General features: G+C 34.0%; 1 protein-coding gene across 1 annotated transcript in view; it reads right to left on the bottom strand.

Moving 5' to 3' along the window:
• Window positions 1-21127, bottom strand: part of Smp_164540 (putative cation-transporting atpase 13a1 (G-box binding protein)) — a gene marked incomplete at both ends in the record, with an annotated part of 25856 nt that extends 4729 nt beyond the window's left edge. Inside the window, 13 exons of the mRNA XM_018794874.1 lie at window positions 1230-1372; window positions 3007-3203; window positions 4442-4738; window positions 5124-5441; window positions 8807-9044; window positions 10072-10303; window positions 11195-11416; window positions 12584-12704; window positions 13446-13583; window positions 15741-15923; window positions 18912-19041; window positions 19609-19785; window positions 21035-21127. Coding sequence (XP_018649243.1) covers window positions 1230-1372; window positions 3007-3203; window positions 4442-4738; window positions 5124-5441; window positions 8807-9044; window positions 10072-10303; window positions 11195-11416; window positions 12584-12704; window positions 13446-13583; window positions 15741-15923; window positions 18912-19041; window positions 19609-19785; window positions 21035-21127 — 2489 coding nt within the window. The remainder of the gene's footprint in view (window positions 1-1229; window positions 1373-3006; window positions 3204-4441; window positions 4739-5123; window positions 5442-8806; window positions 9045-10071; window positions 10304-11194; window positions 11417-12583; window positions 12705-13445; window positions 13584-15740; window positions 15924-18911; window positions 19042-19608; window positions 19786-21034) is intronic.
• Window positions 21128-22127: the final 1000 nt, after the last annotated feature.

Below are 22127 nucleotides of genomic sequence, written 5' to 3'. Positions count from 1 at the left end.
AGTAGTATAGTATAAAACGCAAAAATACAATCCGGGAAAAGTGAAACGCAGGAAACTATGCTATATTACTTACTAGTGTAGCACATATATATATCTGGTGCCCCCTTGTACCAATATTTATGAGTTCAAATAAATAAATAGATAAACCTACTAATAATAAATAATGTAAGTGTTATTGCAAACATTTAGGCGTCTTTCATGAGACTCGATTTCCTGAGTTGTACGGTCTCATTATGAAATTTCTATTAACCTTCGAAAAATCAGCAACGACGAAGGCTGTAAAACGAAATCCTCTTAGGCTTAAAGTGTATACCACCATTTAAATATCTCTTATGCGGTACTGTGATTATCAGATTGTTCCCAAAAACAGAGTGTTAACAGTTTACATTTCGACTTCAATGGATTGGTATAACCCCATATCTTTAGTGTTATTCCTCCCTCTTGTACAATAGATGAAATAAGAGGAATCTTTGAAATTCACCTCCCAAAACACTGATTATTTTCTTGTCTCGTTGAGAATTGTAACGGTTTAAACTCTAGAACATTTTTACGAAGTTCTCGACTAGTCTGCTTCCAGTTTAAGTCTTGTTAAATATAATTATAAAAAACAACCGATTAGAAGAGAAATTTTCAATGATCAAAAAAATTGACATGAGAACATCTCAAAAGTGGATGAATTTTGAAAATAGACATAAGGTAGTTAAGTATATAACCGGAAATAAAATAAGTTACAGGAAATTTTACCTTAAGAAAAAAGGATAAACTCAATAAGTTAGATAGAAAACACTATTGTTGGACTATTCATTTCTTTACATGATTTACTTCAAAAGTCAACAACATTATGAACAGATTTTGTTCTTAATTTGACACTTCACGAAGCATTATCTACTGTATTATTAACGCACTTAATATTCAACGACAAAGTGAACTGATGCGTTTGTTTAGTAAACCTTGCAGTAATTTCAATTGACCCAATGTCATAATGATAAAAAAATGGATTCAACTGGATGAATCTAGAAAAATTCGAGCTTAATATCAAGATTACATTCCCTTGTAAGGATGATAATTTGAAGGTGATTATCAAACGTATATGCATAATCCTTTAAGTAATAAGTAAAACTAACTATTTGGATATATATATATATATATATATATATATATATATATATATATATATATATATAATCTGGAGATTTAATAAAATATTTCAATCTAAATAAATGACTTACACTTTAGGCATTCTTAATTCAGCTTCCATAGTTAACAAATATAGCACATAGAAGTGAACAAGAAACTGTAAGGACACAGTAAGTAGTGTATACACATTAAATATGTTCGGTATTGGGCGCTCTTTAGAAAGTGCTTTTAGCGGCTATAGATGAGTTAGATTTACAAAAAAAAATAAGAGATTGGTGAATAACATGCAAAAGAAAAAGTTTACTTTCGCGAAAAATTATAATCGTTCTTCAACGAAACAACGAAAGCAATGTTATCTGGCGTATCTGCGATCGTGAGGGAAATGATTGCTTCTTGAACAACTCAAATCCGTGCCAACCAACTTTAAAGTCTAAGATGTCAACATTCAGTTATTTGAGCTGTGACTTACTTCCTGTATGACTGGTAGATTTACAAATGACTGACACACATGATATCAGTTACCACTTGGTGATCAATCAATTGCAAAAAACCTGATAATAAACAGCATTTCTAGTGTATTACGTCCAATAAAAATGTATATTGACGTGAATAAAAAAATAAAAGAAACAGGAAAATCTTATATAGAACGATAGCTTACTAAGTCAAGTGAGTTTCAATCACTGACTGGCAAGCCTTATTTGACACAACTGATTCTAGTCCGTGAGTTGACTGCACTCAAATGACGGTTAGATGATATGATCCAAAATTTCAGTACCGCTGGTGTAGTCTCACTTTTTTATCTTCATCTAGGCTTAAAATATCTCAATATTTTTAGATTATATTTCTTATGTTTTGTGTTTTTCCCCAACCACTACAACTACTTACAAGTTTTAGTTTTCTCACGTTACGTATTTTTCATTTACTCAATTTGTGCTGATCAAGTGTGGCAACTTCGATGAGCAAAAACATGTTCTCATTTTCAACCTTTTTTATGATTGACTGAATATTCCAATGAACAATAAAATAGTTAGTTGTGGAGCACTAATTTCAAATTCTCCATAAAACCCTCTTTAAAATGGGAATCCTAAACCAACAAGTCCACTATAAAACTGAATAGATGAAAATTTTCAACTTTAAACAATTTATGATATTATAAGCAGAGATGGTATTTAGCAATGGAATCCGGGATGTATGTTTTGTCTTGTTAGGGACTCGTCTGCTGGATATATCTGTACCCCAGAGTTCATGTTCACTCTGGGACTCGAACCCAGTACCCCTCGCTTCTGATTTAAAACAATATCGAGACCATCCGAACAGGATGCATATATTCCAATAAGAGACTGACTAATTGCAGTCTTAAACATTAATGGGAAGATTCAAATAACCAATACAAAAATGAATTTATAACATCTTAAGTACGTATTAGTCATTATTTTCATTGCTTGAAATCATTCAACGGACAAGTATGAAATTTAAATTGAACGAAAAGAAGAAAAATGATTAGATTAATATCACTAATCTATCTCCATTTTTACATTATCAACTTATCGTATTTTTTTAATAACTCAAGATTTTCTTGTATTTAACGAACCCCCTCCCTCCGAAGAAAAAAACAACATCAACTCTCGTTATGTTTACCTTGTTCAAATTGTTTAAGAGAATTCAAAGTGATTTTTTTTTTCAAAAAACAACTGAATGTTCTCTGGTTTTGAAATATATCTCATCATAATTTTTGCTCTCACTTAGTTTAAACAAGAAACTAACTCCAAATAAATATGAATGATGTTAAATATTCAATGATATCAATTTTAAAAATAAACAAACAAACAAAAAAAGACACAATTATTATGTTAATCACTTTTTTTTTACCTTAGAACGTGAAATGAATAAGAAACAAGCTGATAAAAGTAAAGCACGAATAGTTGCTTGAGTATCAGATATTTTAAAGCCTTTAAGATATAAAACTGATGAACTATAAGCAATGATCAATGCATTTATAGCTAGTATTTTATACATTTGCAATGTAGTCACCAATGTACAACGTCCTTGCATAATAATATGACAGACTAAATCAAAATAGAAAATATATTAGGACAATAGAGTAAATTTAGGAAAGAAAAAAATACAAATATATATAAAAGCAAATAATTTACAGATAACTAAGAAGTATTCCTAACTGTATTAGAATATGTTTAGACTAGTCAATAAAACAAATGCTATGACTTAAGAATATTATGAATGAAGGTCAAAATAATAACAGTACATGTGTAAAATAGATCCTTTTTTTTAATTTTGATGATGAATTCGATAATAACCAAAAAGATCCCAAGCTGTTGAAGTGTTTTATGTGTGTTAATTTTTTTTGGTTTTGTTTAGATATCCGAAATATTGAAAATATTTGACTGATTGAATTCATTTAGTATTATTTGTTTGAATCTTCCCATTGATACTTAGGACTGCAACTGGTCAGTCTCTTATTGGCATATGTGCATATTGTGCGTATTGCCTCGATATTGCCTTAATTCACAAGCATTATAAACAAAGATGAATAGTGGCTAGCAGTGGAATCCAGGACGCGCGCTTCGTCCTATTTGAGACTTGTCAGAGGATTGTCTTTGCATCCCACAGTTGATGTTCACTCTGGGACTCGAACCCAGTACCGTTCGCTTCAAACGCCGTCGCGTTATCCACTCAGATACTGAGTCCTGATAGCCACTTGCTCGTGCAATGGGGTGAAGTTCGAATTCACTTAGTATTGTTTGTTTGAATCTTCCCATTGATGCTTAAGACTGCAACTGATCAGTCTCTAATTGGCATATGTGCATACTGTGTGTATTGCTTCGATATTGCCTTAATTCATGATCGACAAGTTCGAATATCAGTGAATAATTCAAAAGTTGGGTACCTGGTAGTGTCATTAGTCTATACACAATAAGTTTACCTACCTTATAGTCTAATAAACAAACAGGGATGTTATTGTTACTTTACATTTTGAGACTGAAGAACTTACCACAAAAAAATTATCTTATTCTAATAAGCTTTTTTGCTCCGTCTTAAATCAACTTATCGAATCAATTGTGTGTATAAAATTTAAATTAAATGTGCATATACAAAAGTAATAAATACTAACTATAATCAAAGTTTATTTTATTGAATATTGTGAAGAGTAAATTTGTATAGCTCTAAAATTTAAGTGACGGGAGTTTATTTTTTCAACCGCTGAATAATTGTTTGATATCAATGAAGTATTAAGGGAATTTCATCTGTTAAAAAGTATAGAAAATTAGAGGTAAACAATACTTACCTCCAATAGGAGAAGACATTTTAGCAGTAAAAGGAGCTGCAATACTAGCATTACCAAGACGAACCACTGATACTTCTTGTTCTGTATCTAGTGCAGGCAAGTTGAATGACGGGCGTACAGCTGGGTTACTGTTATTTATATTGGTATTCGTAGAGTGAACGTCACCACGATTACCACGATTGAAAGCACCTCCATGATTTTTCTGACGTACATTCTTAGATGAAGGGCTTGTTTGTTTATTCTCAGTTAATTCCACAAGAGAAACAGATGTACTCATGTCATTAAGCAGTGCAACACCTAGTATATAACAAAAATGTGGAAATAAACGAATCCTATATGTACCAAATTTATTCAACGATCAATAATTCCATAACGATTTCAAAAGCCCTTTTTATTTACTTTAGTTCGGGGAGCTAAGCAGTACAATCTAACTCTCTTAAATCAAAATAAGTGACTTAAAATAAAATGTATAAAATTATTTGCCCATCTACAAGATACAAAGTAGATAAAAGGCAATAATGTGTGAAGTATATCAAGGTTAATTTCTTGTTCATAAATAACTAGCTGAATGATAAAATGAATTAAACACTGGAATATCGCTACTCCTTAAACTCAGTACAATAAAATCTTTCGTATTTAAGAAAAGGAAACAAATAGAAAGATAAAAAAGGTAAAAACTGACCAACATGTGCTTGTTTTAATGCTCCAACATCATTTGTTCCATCACCACACATTAATGTGATATACCCCATACGTTTCAATTGAACTAGAATAGATTCCTTCTGTTTCGGTGCAACACGAGCGTAAATTTTAGCTTTTGGAATTAATTGTCGTAGAAAACTAGGATTTGTTTTTGACAGATAATCGATTCCTTCACCTGTTAAACAAACATCATACTTTTGGATTAGTTGTAAAAGTTTGAACTTAGCATCCTTGGCATTCACATCCAACATAGGTAGTATAACAGATTCATCAACCGATTGCCAATGCCATTGTTCATCTAAAACGAAAAAAAAGTGGGGGGAGTAAGAGAATGACAATAAATAATCATGCACCTCGTTAAGAATATAAGTATTAAGCTTTCACTTTCTAAAATATTATCTGTATGGAATTAAACTTAAAATCAAACTGTTATGGATGAGCAATCGCCAAATACAACTTATGAAAAGCAAACCAACATTGATTAGATTGAAATTCGGTTACAGCAAATCATTATTCAATGGGAACACTATTCAGGGAATTTCAATACATTTTTACAATAATCTATGTTCATGTGAAAAATACTCAAATTGAAATATTTCAATCACTGTTTTCTTACTGATATATAATCGACAAACATGTTGTATTCTGAATTGATTACACTGGGTCAATATCTACAAAGCCTGGTATTTTCACTCTAGTAAGTGGGCCAGGAAAAAGAAGAGAATATGAGTAGTTCCGTTCACGACATTGAAGTTGGAGTAAAGAAATTATTAGTACAGTTCCCGAATGTACCGACTGACAACGGAGATTTTGGAGCAGAAAAAAAAGGGAATTTGAATTATTTTGAATTAATCTCAAATAGCGACACGGTTAATGAAAATGGATCCTTTCAAATTAGAATTGTTACTGGAACAGCAGATAAAATTGATCCAGTTGGGGAGAAACTCGAAGTACATAACAAAAGCACCATATAGTACACTAGCTTTCAGTGTTGCATCCTTTAACGATGTTATTGCAAACAGTATTGACGAATTCGACTTTGACGCATATTCAAATGTAACACTTGGCAGTGTTCACGCAGAATAATTTACTATAAAAGAATTTTGATATTGATTTCCTCTAATAAGTTGTAATTTGAGATTAAATATCCCTAACACCTCCCTTTTAAATAGCACGATTCCCTTGGGTTCACTTAAAGTGAACCGTCTGTCACCGTTGTCAGGTTGACCATCACCTATGACGTAGGTCTACTTGTTCTGGAGGTGCCATCTGTTTTTTCCTTCTAGTGCGTCATTTAAAAACCTAAACCAATAACACGGTCTCAAGAGAACCCATCACCCGGTCACATTATGTGACTGCGTTCATTTGTTGATTAGAAGTAGTCGTCAATTTGAGCGGTCGGAATCTCACCTAGTCAAATTACAGAAAACCTACGTCCTTCATAAAACAAATACAACGTATCGAGATTAAGTGCTAAAATGCAGAAACAAGTATAAGAAAGTTGCCTTACCCTAATAAAAAAGTGGTAATTTATAATGTTTGTGTACTAAGACAAAATGAACTTGTTTAATAACAGAGTTGCTTCAAAACTCATTGAATTTTATGCCACACACCCCCAAATTAGTACCTGAAAATTTCAGTGACAGGAGGAACAAAATATAAGCTGGTTTAATACGGTTTGTCATTTTTATCACTACAGTAGTGGGATTGGATCGCGTGTAACTTACCAATATGTATGACCTCTTGTACTCAATCAACCAAAATACAATAATAATACTTGGTGGACTGATCATCAAATCTAGAAAATCATATCTCCCTTGCATGATTCAACCTGGTTAAACTATCTAGCAGTAATAAAATACTTGGTAACATAGTGTATCACTGAGACTTCTTTATATTTCCTAACAAAGTCAAATAGTTTCACAACTGTACAAGAAAGAAATCATTTCATTAAGGCTCAGAAAGCATGGAAGAGAGAGAAAACAAGAAGCCAACTTAGCCGAAAATCATAGCTGATGGGAAAATGATGGAACTTTTTGACTAAGGTGAAAATTCCTATTCAGACAGCCAGACGGGCAGAGTGAAGAAATGTTACTTGTCAATACTCACCATATATAGTAGAGCCATGAAAAACTAGTCGGAAAAATGCTTCGCTTTATTCAACGTTTTGAATAGTTTCATAAATTGAGTCACTGATCGTATTCTCCAATTATCAAAATTGCCTATACTCACCACAGTCAGTGGGACCTGGTATACATATGCATCAGTTTAAGTTCTCACATCACATCAACAAAGCGAGATGCCAGAGTAGTATAAATAGTAGTGATGACAATAATATTACTATCCAATGTTATATGTTTGATAATAGTATTAGTGGTAGTAGAAATAATTATGAATGAGAGATATAATTTGAGAAGGTATGGATTCGTGGAATAGAAGAAAGGAATAGGATAATTAGGAAACTTAGAATCTAAATGAAGGGTCAACGCACCTGTGCCACTGCAAACGATTCTGAGCCGTATCAACCTACGTGGCTACAATATTCGTCCAGAACCCAACCATATATCCTGCACCTACTTACATGGCTAAGTCCAACAGTCAATGACTTCACAGACTAATATCATACTTTGGTTTAATGACACATAAGCTTTCTTCTAACCTACTGCTTAGAATATCATCGCCCCTTTAGGTAGGCTGTAGCTGAGCATGTATAATATGTCTGAACCAACTCAGTCGAAGAAATTTTACAAATTTATCTATCGATCTTTCATCCTTAACTTGCACCCTGCGTCTAACCTTAGCATTGCACGCTCGATGGTTTGATCACACACAAGTAACGTTGTGAAGGCACCTGTAATCAAATGCTATTCACCTACAAATAAGCTCTATCTCTAAAGATCACTTTTCATAAGGAACCGACGAGCAGTGTATTCATTTTCGGATGGCAGATGGATATCTCGCCTAAGCCACAAGTGACGCAAGTTGGCAAAACGAACCGAGATTTCCGAACACATTCCGAGATTTTGTCAGACACCAGTCCACCAAGGCTGATTAGACTTTCAAAATAAGTAAATGGTCGATGACCTCAACTGCTTCACTACTCACCATAAATGAGAGATCTATAGATATTGTTCGATTTTTGAAGTTCATTTTCATCAAAATGAGAATACAAAATCAGTGAAAATTAACTGAGAAGCACTGACCAGTTGGTTGCACTCAAAACTGATTTTATCTTGTAATGAAAAATAAGCTTCAAACTGGCATAGAGTTAAAACGAAGCAAAGAAAATAACAAGCATAGGATTTAACAACTGATTAATATTTTCATATTATTAATCTATTCCTTAACTAATTTCGTACTAAATAACCAAATGAAATTTTCTATAACACTATTGTAGAACATTTTTGTTAGATGAATGATTTTCGAAATCTGTAGACCATATGTGCTCAACGCAATTCAAGTTTGAAACTACATTCATTACCGAAATTCATCGGATTCAACCACCTTTTTTGGTCAAGCAGTCATAATTAACGCTGAATCAGTCCTAGTTGTCATACTTAATCACCAAGAGACGATTACCATAACCAATATTAGTATTAATGACAGTGAAAAAATATTACGTATACAATATAAGTATCGTAACAGAATAAGAAATATACTTACGTAATGCGTTCGGTGGACTTAATACGAGTACAGGAACATTAGATCGAACTATTCCCACAATACTGCTTACATGACAGGCTGTAAGTGGATTATCACCTGTGATCATACTAATATGATGACTGGAATAACTAAGATCGTTTATCACGGCCAAAGAGTCCGGTTTTAACGGGCAAGAAATAATGACGAAACCACAAAAGTGTATATCCGACTCAACAGATTCACGAGTTAAATCTCTTACCTAAATGACAAGTTAAAGAAAAAAATTATTTACTGAAAATCTTATGTTCTAAGTTGTCTACAATCAACAAAGTATTGTGAAGAGAAGATTTGTGTAACTTTGGAGGGGAAGAAATTGTATTTTTGATCTCATAAAAACTACTCAATATTCAGCGAATACAAATCATGTACAATAAACTTGACATGAAAATACTAATTTGGTAACCATATTTTATTTGTAAGACTTCAGGGTTATGGGTACTAATTTAACTTTTGAAAAATTGTGGTTGATAAGCTGATAAAAAAAGAAATTCAGTAGTTTTAAGGTATTTGTCAGTAGTAAAATCCTATGTTGTTTTACTTAACTTGAGACTCACCTATCAGACGTATCAATATGCTTCAATAATTAGGTGGGATTTTTGAACCTTATAAAACAAAGTCCTGGTCGGGAAGATGAGTAACATCATGACTCTTTACGCAGATATTCTAGCTTAAAACCGAGTACATCAATAAATACATGAAAAAAAAATTGCAACCTCACATCTCAATATTGGCAAAGATGGTACTATCGTAGTATTTTTGTTAATGAGCTACAGCGGAGTCCAAGTTGTGGCTCATCTATTATAGAAGAGGAATGATTTATTTAATGAGCGAATTTTTTATTAGTAAAATGAACAGAATGTTGATCGATAGATGAAATGAAATGATACAATGTAGTTGATTGGATGTCGACTCAAGAGAACGAACTATTGACTTAAGCCCTCGAATGAACTGAAGCCAAAAACAAGACCGCCAGCCGGAAGAATAAGCTTTTCACACAATAAAGTGACAAACAGAATATGAACACAAAATAAGCATGGTAAAATAACGTAAGATTAGAGGGGATTAGTTTGTGGACAATACACTATTGTGTCACCTTCCCCCCTATATGGTTGTTGTATTCAAAGAGTGGGTGATTTATCTTGTAATTTAACAAAATAAATTTATTTGAGTAAACATTAACTCTACAATGACTCATATTTACTGAAAAAAAAATCAAACAAACCAACCTGCTCATGTGTAAGTTGACCTAAGGTTTTCTGTCCCAAAGCTAAAACACGAGCACCCCGTCTAGCCATAGTTAGATAAGCTTCTTCATAGTCTGGTGGTGCATCGACAAGCATTGGAAGAATGGTTTCTGGTGATCCTTTGACACAGACCAGGTAATTTCGATCTACACTAGATGGTAAATAATGGCTAACTACAACGGACATACGACGTAGTGTACTATCGAATCGAAATCTAAAAATGATAATGAATCGATGTGTCTTTACTCTGATTTTAGGAAAATCGAATATTCATTTAGTTTTTATAGACTTATATAGCATTGTTGAATATTATACAGAAAGAATTGTTACTATTTAATAGAAAATGGATATGCTCTCACTTTTTTTACGACACAATTTTCAGTTATAGAATGAACTGCTTTACACAAAAGACAATTTATGTTATTTGATGGAAAAAATGAGTCAAACGATAATGAAACTGTGACTTGATGACTCAAACACTGCTTTAATAAGTGGGTTATAAGTTCGGATCCAGCTTCATTCAATTCAATTTGGTACCCAAGTGATATCGTTAACTCTGAGGTCGGAAATATGACTTACAGTCAAATACAAGGAGCTGTACCTGGAATATTAATAATGAACTTAGGCTTGAGCGAGCGAATGGTACTGTTTACTCACTCCTCGTTTTCGACATAAGATTAGTAGTATTTTATTGTTTACATACTTTATGAAGTGAATTTCTTTAAAAAGAAAAGAGAATAATGAAACACAGTATAAAGGAAATTCACTTATGGCAAGTATAGATACACATATAATGAAATTAGTAAACTTAACATCTTACACAAACTTTCAGCAAAGATATGTTTTGCTATAACATTAATACATTACAGGGAATGCTTTAGAGAACAAAAAGTTTGAAGAATATGCTTAAAAAATTTTGTTAAAGGCTATATATACTACTTACGATAATAATCAATATTTAACGCTTTACGAAAAATGAAATGCCTAAATTTATTTTATTTTTGTAAAAATGTTCAGTTTAAGTTAGGTTTGTTACAGAAAAATATAAAGTGAATAGTAATATGATTATTATAAAAATATAGTGCGTTACTAAACATTTATTTACCTTTGACATATTTTCAATGGAGAACTACGCGGTATAGTACGTCCATATACTTCATTCTGATCATTCAACGACCAACCAGTCGATGCTAACATAGCTTTTTCCATAGGATCACCAATCAGACCAGAAGCACTGGTATTTATCAATGAATGACAACTAGCTAACACTTGAATGGTAGATAGTGGACATTGTTTTACTTGTAACAATTTATTTGATGGTTGATCACTAAAAGAAAATAACACATACATACATGAAAACTCCATGTATGAAAGAAAGTGGAATAGTAAGACAATCAGTTTGGAAAAGAGATACTGAAATCTATATCTAAAAGTTATATATGAACGCATAATAATTATAACGAGCAGATTAACACAATTCTAGCTATTGGCTAATCTCATTTATTGGTAACCATCGTTATTTGTGTAGAGACTCGGATATCGCTAAAACGCCAAAACCGATGATTTTCTAGGTGGGATTACTCACGAGCCTTTGACCCAGGGGTTTAATTCATAAAATAGTACACCCACGTTCAAGATACTGACCTATACTTTTATATTAGAAATTAATTGTTAGGGATGTTAGATCCCCGGAACTCACTTGGTAAATGTCTTATTTTTGCAATTTTATTTCGGAAATTTGAACTTCTTGTTTTTACGCCAAACGCGCCCATTTTCACCTTTATGTTGTATTTCCCACCTAGGAGGACCTTAAATGTCATTGGTTCGTTGTCTCTTTTAATATGCTATTTTATTAAGTTTCCCAAGGACATTTTTATCATATACATATACGCTTGAGTTTCGCTTCTTGTAGTTCGTGCTTCTGACTGCCTGTGAACACATTCCCCTCTTTTGAACCTGGACTTCTCTCTTTAGTTAGCGGGGCTGGGACAATGCAAGTGACATTGAGTCTTCATTCCGTTTGCAGACTAGGTGGACTCATAGCAGAGATCGATCCTGGCTGCCATTTGATAAAATAAAGGCATTTGAAGGAAATACCTTCAGATAGTAATTAGCTCGCTTTCTATTTGCAAGAGCGAGTTTATTATACCATAGCATAATAGAGATAATATTGTATGGATGTAAAGGCACTCAAGATGCTCACTTTTTATGTAGATTACATAGGGATCATAAATCAATCAGGACTGAGTTCCTTTATTATTGGTAATGATTAACAGCCGAATCATTGAACTTACAACCAAGTATTATTACCAAGAAATGACAAATTCATACTAAGAAAACACCAGAACGTCCCCTGAAATTTAAATATCAACTGACTACCTACAATCTACATAAGTGCATCAAAAGGCATAAATCTCTCCATACTATATGCCCACAGTTATTAAAAGAACATGCAGTAAAACCCAAGCAACAAAACCACTAACTATTAACTTACTTTAAACCCGTTACTCCTTCAACTACGACAATATCTTCCGTCAGAGTACCAGTTTTATCGAAGGCACAAATATCAATCTTACCAGCAAATGGAATTCGAAAAGGTTCAGTACAATAGACCACTAGAAAATAAATTACAGTGCGAATAAATTACAACCGACAAGATAAAATAACTTTAATTAATCTTAAGACTCAAACTTATATCTTTTAATTTCCGTGTTATTATTTGTACACTCCCTACTTGTATTTATAAACATAAAGAACGAGGTTTTCCGAATGAGGAAGTTCATGTTAAATTAACTTGACTTCCTATTGCACACATCACTATTTAAAAAACTACACCCAAAAGTCTAAGGTTATCTGATGTCCTAGGTATCGGAACTCGATAGAAGTAAATTCACAAAATGAACAACCTGAAACTCGAAATTAATTGTACCAAAGATATATAAACAGTTTAGATATCCTATGCGTATGTGAAGCGATGAATTTGTGGTTTCAGGGTTCGACTTAGAGCCAGTAGTCCCTAGGTTTGAACATGGATCCACCTACTGTGATTTAGCCAAATGGGTAGTATCATTAGCCCATACATCTAAAATGTGACTTATACCCAAGTACTCGGCGAATGAGTTAATTTGATTTTCGTTTTGACGTGCTTGTTTCATTTGCCTTTTAGTCGGTTCTATAATTACAGTAGGAATTAATTTACACAGAGAGGAAAAAATAAAAAAATTGAGAAAACATTTATCTCTACTAAAATAGTTTATTTATTAAGTAGATCGCAAACTAAACATTTAAGTCTCCATAAGTATGAGATTAAATTCAACCAACATGTAGATTAAACAGTTACAAAATATAGCACTTACAAAGTTTGCACAATGCAATCAAAGATGAATTCACGGCTAAAGACAATTCTAGTGGGAGTTCCTGTGGAATAACAGATGTTAGAATGAGAGTACATTCAAGAAACAGTTTATATCGATTCCTACGGGGATCAGCTGTACCTGTTAGAAAATATATTTAAATTGAATACAAAACTTATTGATTGGTGACACATTCAGGAATTTTTGTATACATAAAATATTCCTATACTATATGTTTAAGAAGCAAAATACTCTTACTATTGATAGTATTTAAATATTATCTATAACAAAATTGGCGTTTAGCAATGAAACTCAGGACACATATTGCGCCCTCTTTGGGACTTGTTAGGTGGATACCCCTGTATATGTTAATGTTCGCTGTTGGACTCAAACCCATTGCTTTCCGCCTCAAATACCCAACGCATTATTCGTTTAGCTACTGAGTCCAGATAGCCATTAGTTTGCGCAACGGGGATGAATTATAATTCAGTCGTAAAGGTTTGAATCTTCTTATTATTGATGAATTCAACTGATAGCCACTATCCAACTTTGCTTAAAAATACCTCTGACTTAATCCTAATATAAAGGCGATCCGCTCAGAATGCACACATGCCAAAACTGACTGATCAATTGCAGTCTTTAACATTAACAACAGAAAGATCCAAACCCTCACAACCGAACCATCATACATGGTAGTCCAAAAAAAAGATCTTTTTTACCATTGAAACATTCGAGTCAGTAGTATTTTATATTTCTACCTATAATTCTACTAACTGGATTAGATATTAATGTTTCCGATATATTAGTGGATTTTTCCACAGTTTATAAAGGATGGAAATTAATGAAGATCCTCTTATAAAAAACCAACTCACACTGGAATAGTAGCAGTTAAATGAAGACAACATAATATCTACTGGAAAGACTTGTTAATTACTATTAAAAAAGAAACTGATCTTGATATTACAAAATAGTTTCAAACGTTAAAATTGACGTCATTGTATCATCACTTTGGATTATTAACTTTTAATTAGTTCTGATCCTTTGGACTTCGAAGAAAAAACATGAATATTATTTAGTCAAAGGTTTTAATATAAGCCTGGGGGTAATGACTAGTCGATTTTCATTTAGTATGTTCCAATAAAAGGTTGGGTTAAAAGACCCACGACGACACACGCGTCAAAAAGGGGATTTAATAATGTAATAAAATAATACTACCAACATACTGACTAAATATAATAGATAAGACGGGAAATTTACGTCACCCATCCATCACACTACTCGTTTCAAAAAGATCTTTTGCAATGGGACAATGGATATTAGACGGTACAATTTGGAAAATTAGATCGCTGCGTACCTTGTGTATTGTTAGCATCCTGATCCGAGTGTCCTCACAGCAATTTGTTAGTACACTTATTTCCTGATCATGCTCAAATAAACTTCAAAAGCTCCATATAATTAGTTCCCTCTATGAATTTGGATAAACCAAGGACAACGATTGACGTAAAACAATGGTTTCACTTTTAGTTCGTGGTTTATCGTCAGCTGCTTATTAATGCATACGTATCAAAATAAGGCATAATGCTAAATGATAAATACTGGTGGCCAAAAATTTGAAATGGCGCAGATTATTAGCACTATAAAGATATTGCATAAAGTCATTTCAAGACAAAACAAATATAAAGGAAACGAGGCAGTAATTATCTAGAATTAGGAAAATAGTAAGATAAACCTCGTAATCATACAAAATTTGAAGATTTTATATCAGTTTTAAGAATCCCGACCGTTGCTTCATGTCTATCTTTCTTCCTGTACTATATCCTTATATACAACCTTTCTTTTATATATTACCACCACGGATTCGGTGTTCATCTTGTTGTGCTAATGAGGTTTGGCAACTTGGACCGATGCATATATATGCCTGGTCCTACGTTGTAGCTGACTGGCTGACTGAGTTTTAAGAATTGAGCGGATGAAAATCACGGGTGAGTGATGAAATGATAACTGTATGAAACATATACGAAACCAAAAACTTTCTTATAGTTACTGACTAGAGAACCTAATTGAGAATTCTAAATAAGAGCTAAGCATAAAAAGTTTTTATATCACGTAGAACATTACAAAACATCTATAGACACTTAAAAATGCCTGGTTTACTGACTCATGACATTTTATTACACAATGATTTGGCAAATATCGTCAAATGATTCAATAATTGCAATGGAAAAGCAAAGCATCCAAGCCCATATAAAAAAATTATAAAAGGCAGCCAACAGCCTTTTATTGTGAAAAACGACCTACCTTCTACCCAGACATAGGCTGATGCAATCAATGCGAAAACAAGTAAGAAGGCTATGAAAAGAAAGCTTTCAGTATTGTTTGCCGTAACAGCCTTCACACTATACATTATAGTTTTCAGCAAACGACCTTGTGAAGTACTCAAACCCGTACGGAGTACAAAGCAGATACAACCATTGTCAGGTGCTGAAAAAAGATTAAAAATAGGTTACGGCAAATCCAAAGTCAAATGTGATGAAAATCTAGGAAATTCACCACCTATATAAGTTAGATACGCCTTAACAAGAATTTGAAGATAAAAATCAGAAAACGCCTAAAATTCGCCTTTTTAATATTGTTGTTATTATTATTAATGCGACCATATTATCAAGTAAACGTTTGTGTATATAGCTTTAAGTGACACTTTCAGTGTGAGGACTAATGACAGCCATTCAGTCAGCTACAATGTAGGACCAGGCACATTTATGCATCAGTCCAAGTTGCCACACCTCATTAGCACAAGATGAAAAAAATTCATGAAAGTAAAGTAGTTACTTCAATGGTAGTGTAGTGAACACAGCACCGGTTGGGGACAATCGAATGTATTTAAGCAAAAGTTACAGACCATCTCACTAAATTCTGATAACCATACAATGAACAATTAATTTGCAAATTAACAACCAATTGTCTCAATCTTCACTGTTCCTACTGTAAATACCAGTTCATCTTCTCTAATTCCATTGTTCATGCACTTTCCTACCAATTGCGCTTCATTTCAGTTCTTTGCTCATCGGTCTTCTGCCAAAATACAATCTATGTCTGACCATCGCCATATGCTACTTATATGGATATAAGTAGACCACACCACAGTAGTAATATATATAAGACAGTATATAAGGATGTAATACAGGGAAAAAGAATTAGTTCGTAGAAAGATATAAAGTAGTTTTAATCTCATGGTTTAAGGGAAGACAAAGAGTGTATATACCTATGCCATTAAGATCCATTCTGAGCCATATCACCCAACCAAGTAGTTTGCATCTGCCAACATGGCTCAGACTAGAAGTTTGTGACTTCAAGCTCTGATGCCACGTTTTGGTTTGACCTCCCCTAACTCTCTTCCATCCGTCTTCAACACTAGTCGGCATTGCGCGTTGTGGTAATCGGTGTTCAGGCGTACGCAACACGTGGCCCAACCATCTCAGTCGATGAAGATTCACAAACTCATCAACCGACTTACCGTCATTCCTTAATACCCTGAGTCTAACCTCACTATTACTTACCCGGTGATCCCAGCAGATGAGAGCAATATTTCATCTGTGACATCTGTGACCAAATACTAGTAACTTACGAGTATCTTATACTCTTAATGGTCACGTTTCACAGCCGTAAAGTGAAACAGAACGAACTGATGCACAGTATAATCGTCCCTTAATTGATAGACGAATATATCGCCTTTGCCAGAGGTCACATAAGTTGGCAAACATCGAACGAGCTTTTTGAATCCGTACAGAAATTTCGTCAGACACTAACCCATTCGGGCTGATCAGACTTCCAAGATAAGTGAAGTTATAAACGCGTTCGACTACTTCACTTGTTATCTTTAGTTCAGGTGTTGATGTAGATCAGTCCCGAAGCAACAGTTTACATTTAGAGGGGGAGAAACGCATCCCAAACATCCTGGCATTGTTGCTCAGTGCTACAAAAATACTCTGCACTTTATCAGCGTCTTCACCAAACAGAACTATGTTATCTACGTATTCTGAGTCAATAAGTGAACCTTCTGGCAGGAGATCGATGCCCGAAACTTGAGTCGACGAGTGTTATTTTCAGCAGTTGGTCTATGATGAAATTTTAAAAAAAAGAAGATAGTGGACAGCCTTGTCGGACGCCACTTGAGGTTGCGAAATCAAATGACACTTTGCCATAAGCTCTGACTCGACTAGTAGTGTTTGAGTAAAGGGCTTTCACAAGATTTATGTACTTTTGAGGTACAGACACTGTCATAGAACCTCTCGGACTAATGACACTACCTAGGTGTTCAGAAAGCAGTAAAGCAAGGCTCAAATCTGGAACTCAATGGTCGAAAGTCGACTAGTTAGACGAAGAAGCCACTAACCCACTACATATACTGCTGTAGTGGCTGGTCCTATGTCGAGCCCACATAGCTTATTTTAGCCTCTGGACAAACCAATTTATCCATTCTTCTCAAGCCACATTTTGATAATTATTCACTTATCAACCTTGACTGTTTTTATGTAAGTGTATGTGTCTGCATTTCCTATCTCACTCATCGAATGCCTGTAACTTATTTTTGTTCGGTCATAAATATCAATTAACGCTTGATTAAATGGAGTTGGCTCACATTCCTTTTCCACTGTGCATCATTTCGTTTCGCTTCGTCTCTCCGATAGTTTGTCCGGATTAATGATTGTATTAAATACACGTTCGAAATCCATTCTCGTACTTGACTTATTTAATTCCGTTATTCACTAGCGCGATTTAAGTCGATGATTGTATACAATGATTTGTGACATGTATATTTCGATAGCAATCATTCTATAACGATCATTAATACGATCGACCCGGATTCAGATACAGGGCCATTAAACTACAATAAGGATCTAATCTTATTGAACATCATACTTTAAGAGGAAATTAGGGAAGTTACATAACACCCAACAGATGGACATAACTTATAAAATAAATTTAACCACGAGAAATCAAATCAATATTGAATAAACATCTTCACTTATAGTCAGTTATCTTAATTTGAGCGCAATACATAAAGCTGAAATTATTTTGCTAATGGGTAAGAAAACGAAGTTTTTGTTTGAAAGTATGCACTGTTTCTACTGAGTTAAATAAAAATATTTTTCAAGGCTGAATATTATAATCCAAGTCATTTTATTTCCCATCGACATAAAATAAATCCTACTTTACCATTTTTATGGTTGAAAATAACATTATTAATTTCAACTTTAAGTATTTGAACCCGATAGAAATCGTTTTTCCTATAAATAATAGTCTTGAAAGTTATTTTATATGCATTAAATCAACAGAATATCAACCACAAAGTACTTACATTTTTGATGTAAATCCCTATACATAAACTAGATCTGAGTATGAAGGTAATTTACAGAAAATTGTATTAAATAAAGATGAAGTATAAAAACCGTCAAAAATGTAACAAACCTTTTAAAGAATTTGTAGACTTAGAAGGGGGAGTAAACTGTACTACTTTGGTCCCACCAAACAAAATCTGGGTCTTATGACCATCACCGAACGTAAAGTGTTCATCTGCTTTGAGAACCTCACAAGGATCCTATAAGTAAAAACGTCCTAAAATAAGCCTAATGTTTTTTTAATGAGAAGGCGTTTACTTAAAAAATACGTCAGAAAAACAAAACTAGTGACTACGGAAAGTGTAGATGTAGTAAATCCTACATATCACAAAAGTGTTAATTATTCACTATAAACCTCTAGTATGACGGGCAAAAGTGGTCAGGAGAATAATAGAATGTGGAAAATATAACCTAGCTTTATTGAAATACATATATATAGCTCATTATGTTGATTTGGTGTGAAAACTTCAACCAATATACAATAGGACAAAGCCCCTCATTAGTTATGACTGATGGTCGACTGAGATATATACTCGATGGAACAAAGCATATATATTTGCCTAATCTATCTGACAGTGTTAAAACTACCCGTGACACCCACTGCATCTAGGCGTCTTTTTATGGAACATATATTTAATTTCTCTTGAGCTACAATTAGCAGAAAATATAGAGTACGAGCATGCAACGAGCAGCACACTCAGTTTATTAACTACAATACTAATATTAAGGTAAGATCTTAACATTAATAAAAATGAATATTGACTCACTTTGCTAACAGGAACTGATTCTCCAGTAAGCATTGATTCATCAACAATGCACGTACCCCTTAAAAGGAGTAAGTCAGCAGGAATGCAGAATTTTTGATCATTCTCAGATATAGAAACAATATCACCAGCGATCAGCTGGTCCGTCCGTACACGTACCCACTTCTTTTGACGATAAACCTTTAAGATTTTGTGCATAGTAAGTTACGAAATTTTAGCCCAGCTATCGATAAACTGTACATGATTAAGGATAAAATCCTAGTGGTGACATGACTATCAATTTTGTGACAACGCACATATACATACACATATACAAGTACCTCACGCGAAGAATCACTGAATACTTTTTCTTCAAGATTTGTGAGTTATATATTGTTTTACGAAAAAAAACTATTTGCCAAGTCCATGTTGACTCGTATTTTATATCTATCACTCGTTCGTCAACCAATCAAGTGGAGGAATAGTTCTCGTCTCTCTACCCAAGGCATGTGGCCTCAATTCAGACTCACATATTTCTAGCCTCAGGGTTGAAGCAGTCAGCCTATCGTGTCAAGGCCTTAATCCAGATCGATACAGGTTATCTACTGTACATTATCGAGCAGACAGATCAGGGGCGTGACAAGTTAAATCTGGTTTTCACCAGAACACCATTTGTGACAAGATGTCTGATAACTAAAGCCTAACGATTAAACATTCATGTTTGACTCTGTCAAGTCCTCTCAAAGAAACGAGGATAGTTATTTATGCCTCACTCTTGAGATCATGGGCCAACTAATCTTCTGTAGTCAACGGATTAGCTACACAGAAGCGACCCTTTCTAAAGCCATGCTATTTGAGCGAGAATAAAGCTAGCAGATAGTGGTGACATGACTATCAATTTTGTGACAACGCACAAATACATACACATATACAAGTACCTCACGCGAAAGACTCACTGAAGACTTTTTCTTCAAGGTTTGTGAGTTATATATTGTTTTACGAAAAAAAACTATTTGCCAAGTCCATGTTGACGTACTAGGTTTCGAAACACACCTTTTGTGTAGAGGCTACCTACATAAGTCGAGTGCCAAACCGCAGTAAATAGGACAGGGTTTGGACTAATGATCACTGGTTGAAATCTTAGTGCTTTAACATATACCCTCTATTGGACAAACCAGGACAAATAAAACTATATGAAAAATATGAAATTACAAGTATCGGAAAAGTCCATATGTATAGTCTTAATAATGCAGCACTAACGTTGTTGCTCCATAAAGACTCAAAATGAATTTGTACAAACATATAAGACAGAAACTTGTCATATCTGAGACAAACTGTTCATCATCCAATGACAACTGATTGTATTGGAACACTTACACTTCCATATAACACACTCAGCAAACCCTAACTTTGCCGTGGTATCAAAAGTACTATTGAAATAAGCACTTACACAGATGTTGTATGGCTTTTCAGACATGGAGCGTATTTCAGATAGATTTTTTAATTGCTGTTGTACCAAGCTGGCCTCAAAGAGACACAACATGCCCAAAGCAATCAGCGGGTAGACCCAATATTCATCGAGACACCACAGTCCAACTGAGAATACTTGAAAGACAAAAAATGGGGCAGTTGCACGCTCTTTGAACAGCTCAGCGAAAGATGGAACATCTAAATGAAGTCTGACAGTTAGTAAGTATATAAGTGCTACTCATTTAATCCATATTTACGCTGCGCCTCAATCTGATGATCAACCGTCTCATAACCCTTCCAACCAAGATATGCTTTCATACTCCAATCAACTGGGAATTCGGTCGGATGGAAACTGTCTTTGTCGTCAGTTCTGAATATGTACTTTAACCGTTGGAAATGAAAGGTGTATATAACTTCGGAGTGACACTAAATTTGATGTTAAAAGCTGTAAGCAATATTCTAACCTCTTGTTTTTCAATCTTAACGATCATTGAATAACCTGTATTAGGAGTCGGAACTACTTTGACATACTCAGACGCAGCAACACTGGATTGCTAAAAAAAAGGTTCGCCTTTTATACTAACACTTACTTTTTTGCATGTCATAAGACACTTAAATTCAACAAACCAGTGACAGCAGAGACAGACAATTATTTGTACAAATCCAATAGCTGCGACAACTATAAGGCCGAATTCCATATACTCTTGAAAACCAAGAACGTTAGTCCAGTATCCAATCCAAACAGAATACAAAATTACGAATGGTAAAACATATCCATGAAGCAGTGTCGGGCGTAGCGTAAAAAGTTCAACACTTGCAATATCTGCATCTGACTGAACCATTAGTACACCCTCAAAAAGCCGCTAAAACCAGAAGGTTGACCTTCGGAAACCACATGGGTTATGACAGAACGACAACGTGGCAATCAAACCTAAACATCATAATTTTTTGGATTTTGGAAGGTAATTTACAATGGTTTATGAAATCCATGTTTTGACTTTTCAAACTACAGGGTGTCATTCGTTACTATGTTGTCCCCAAAATCATATATGTTGCCTTTATTAGCTCCAAAG

This window comes from Schistosoma mansoni, chromosome 1, assembly GCF_000237925.1.
Source record: "Schistosoma mansoni strain Puerto Rico chromosome 1, complete genome".
Taxonomy (NCBI): domain Eukaryota; kingdom Metazoa; phylum Platyhelminthes; class Trematoda; order Strigeidida; family Schistosomatidae; genus Schistosoma; species Schistosoma mansoni.
Note: the sequence above shows the minus strand (reverse complement) of the source record. Positions and strands in the feature narration are given on the sequence as shown.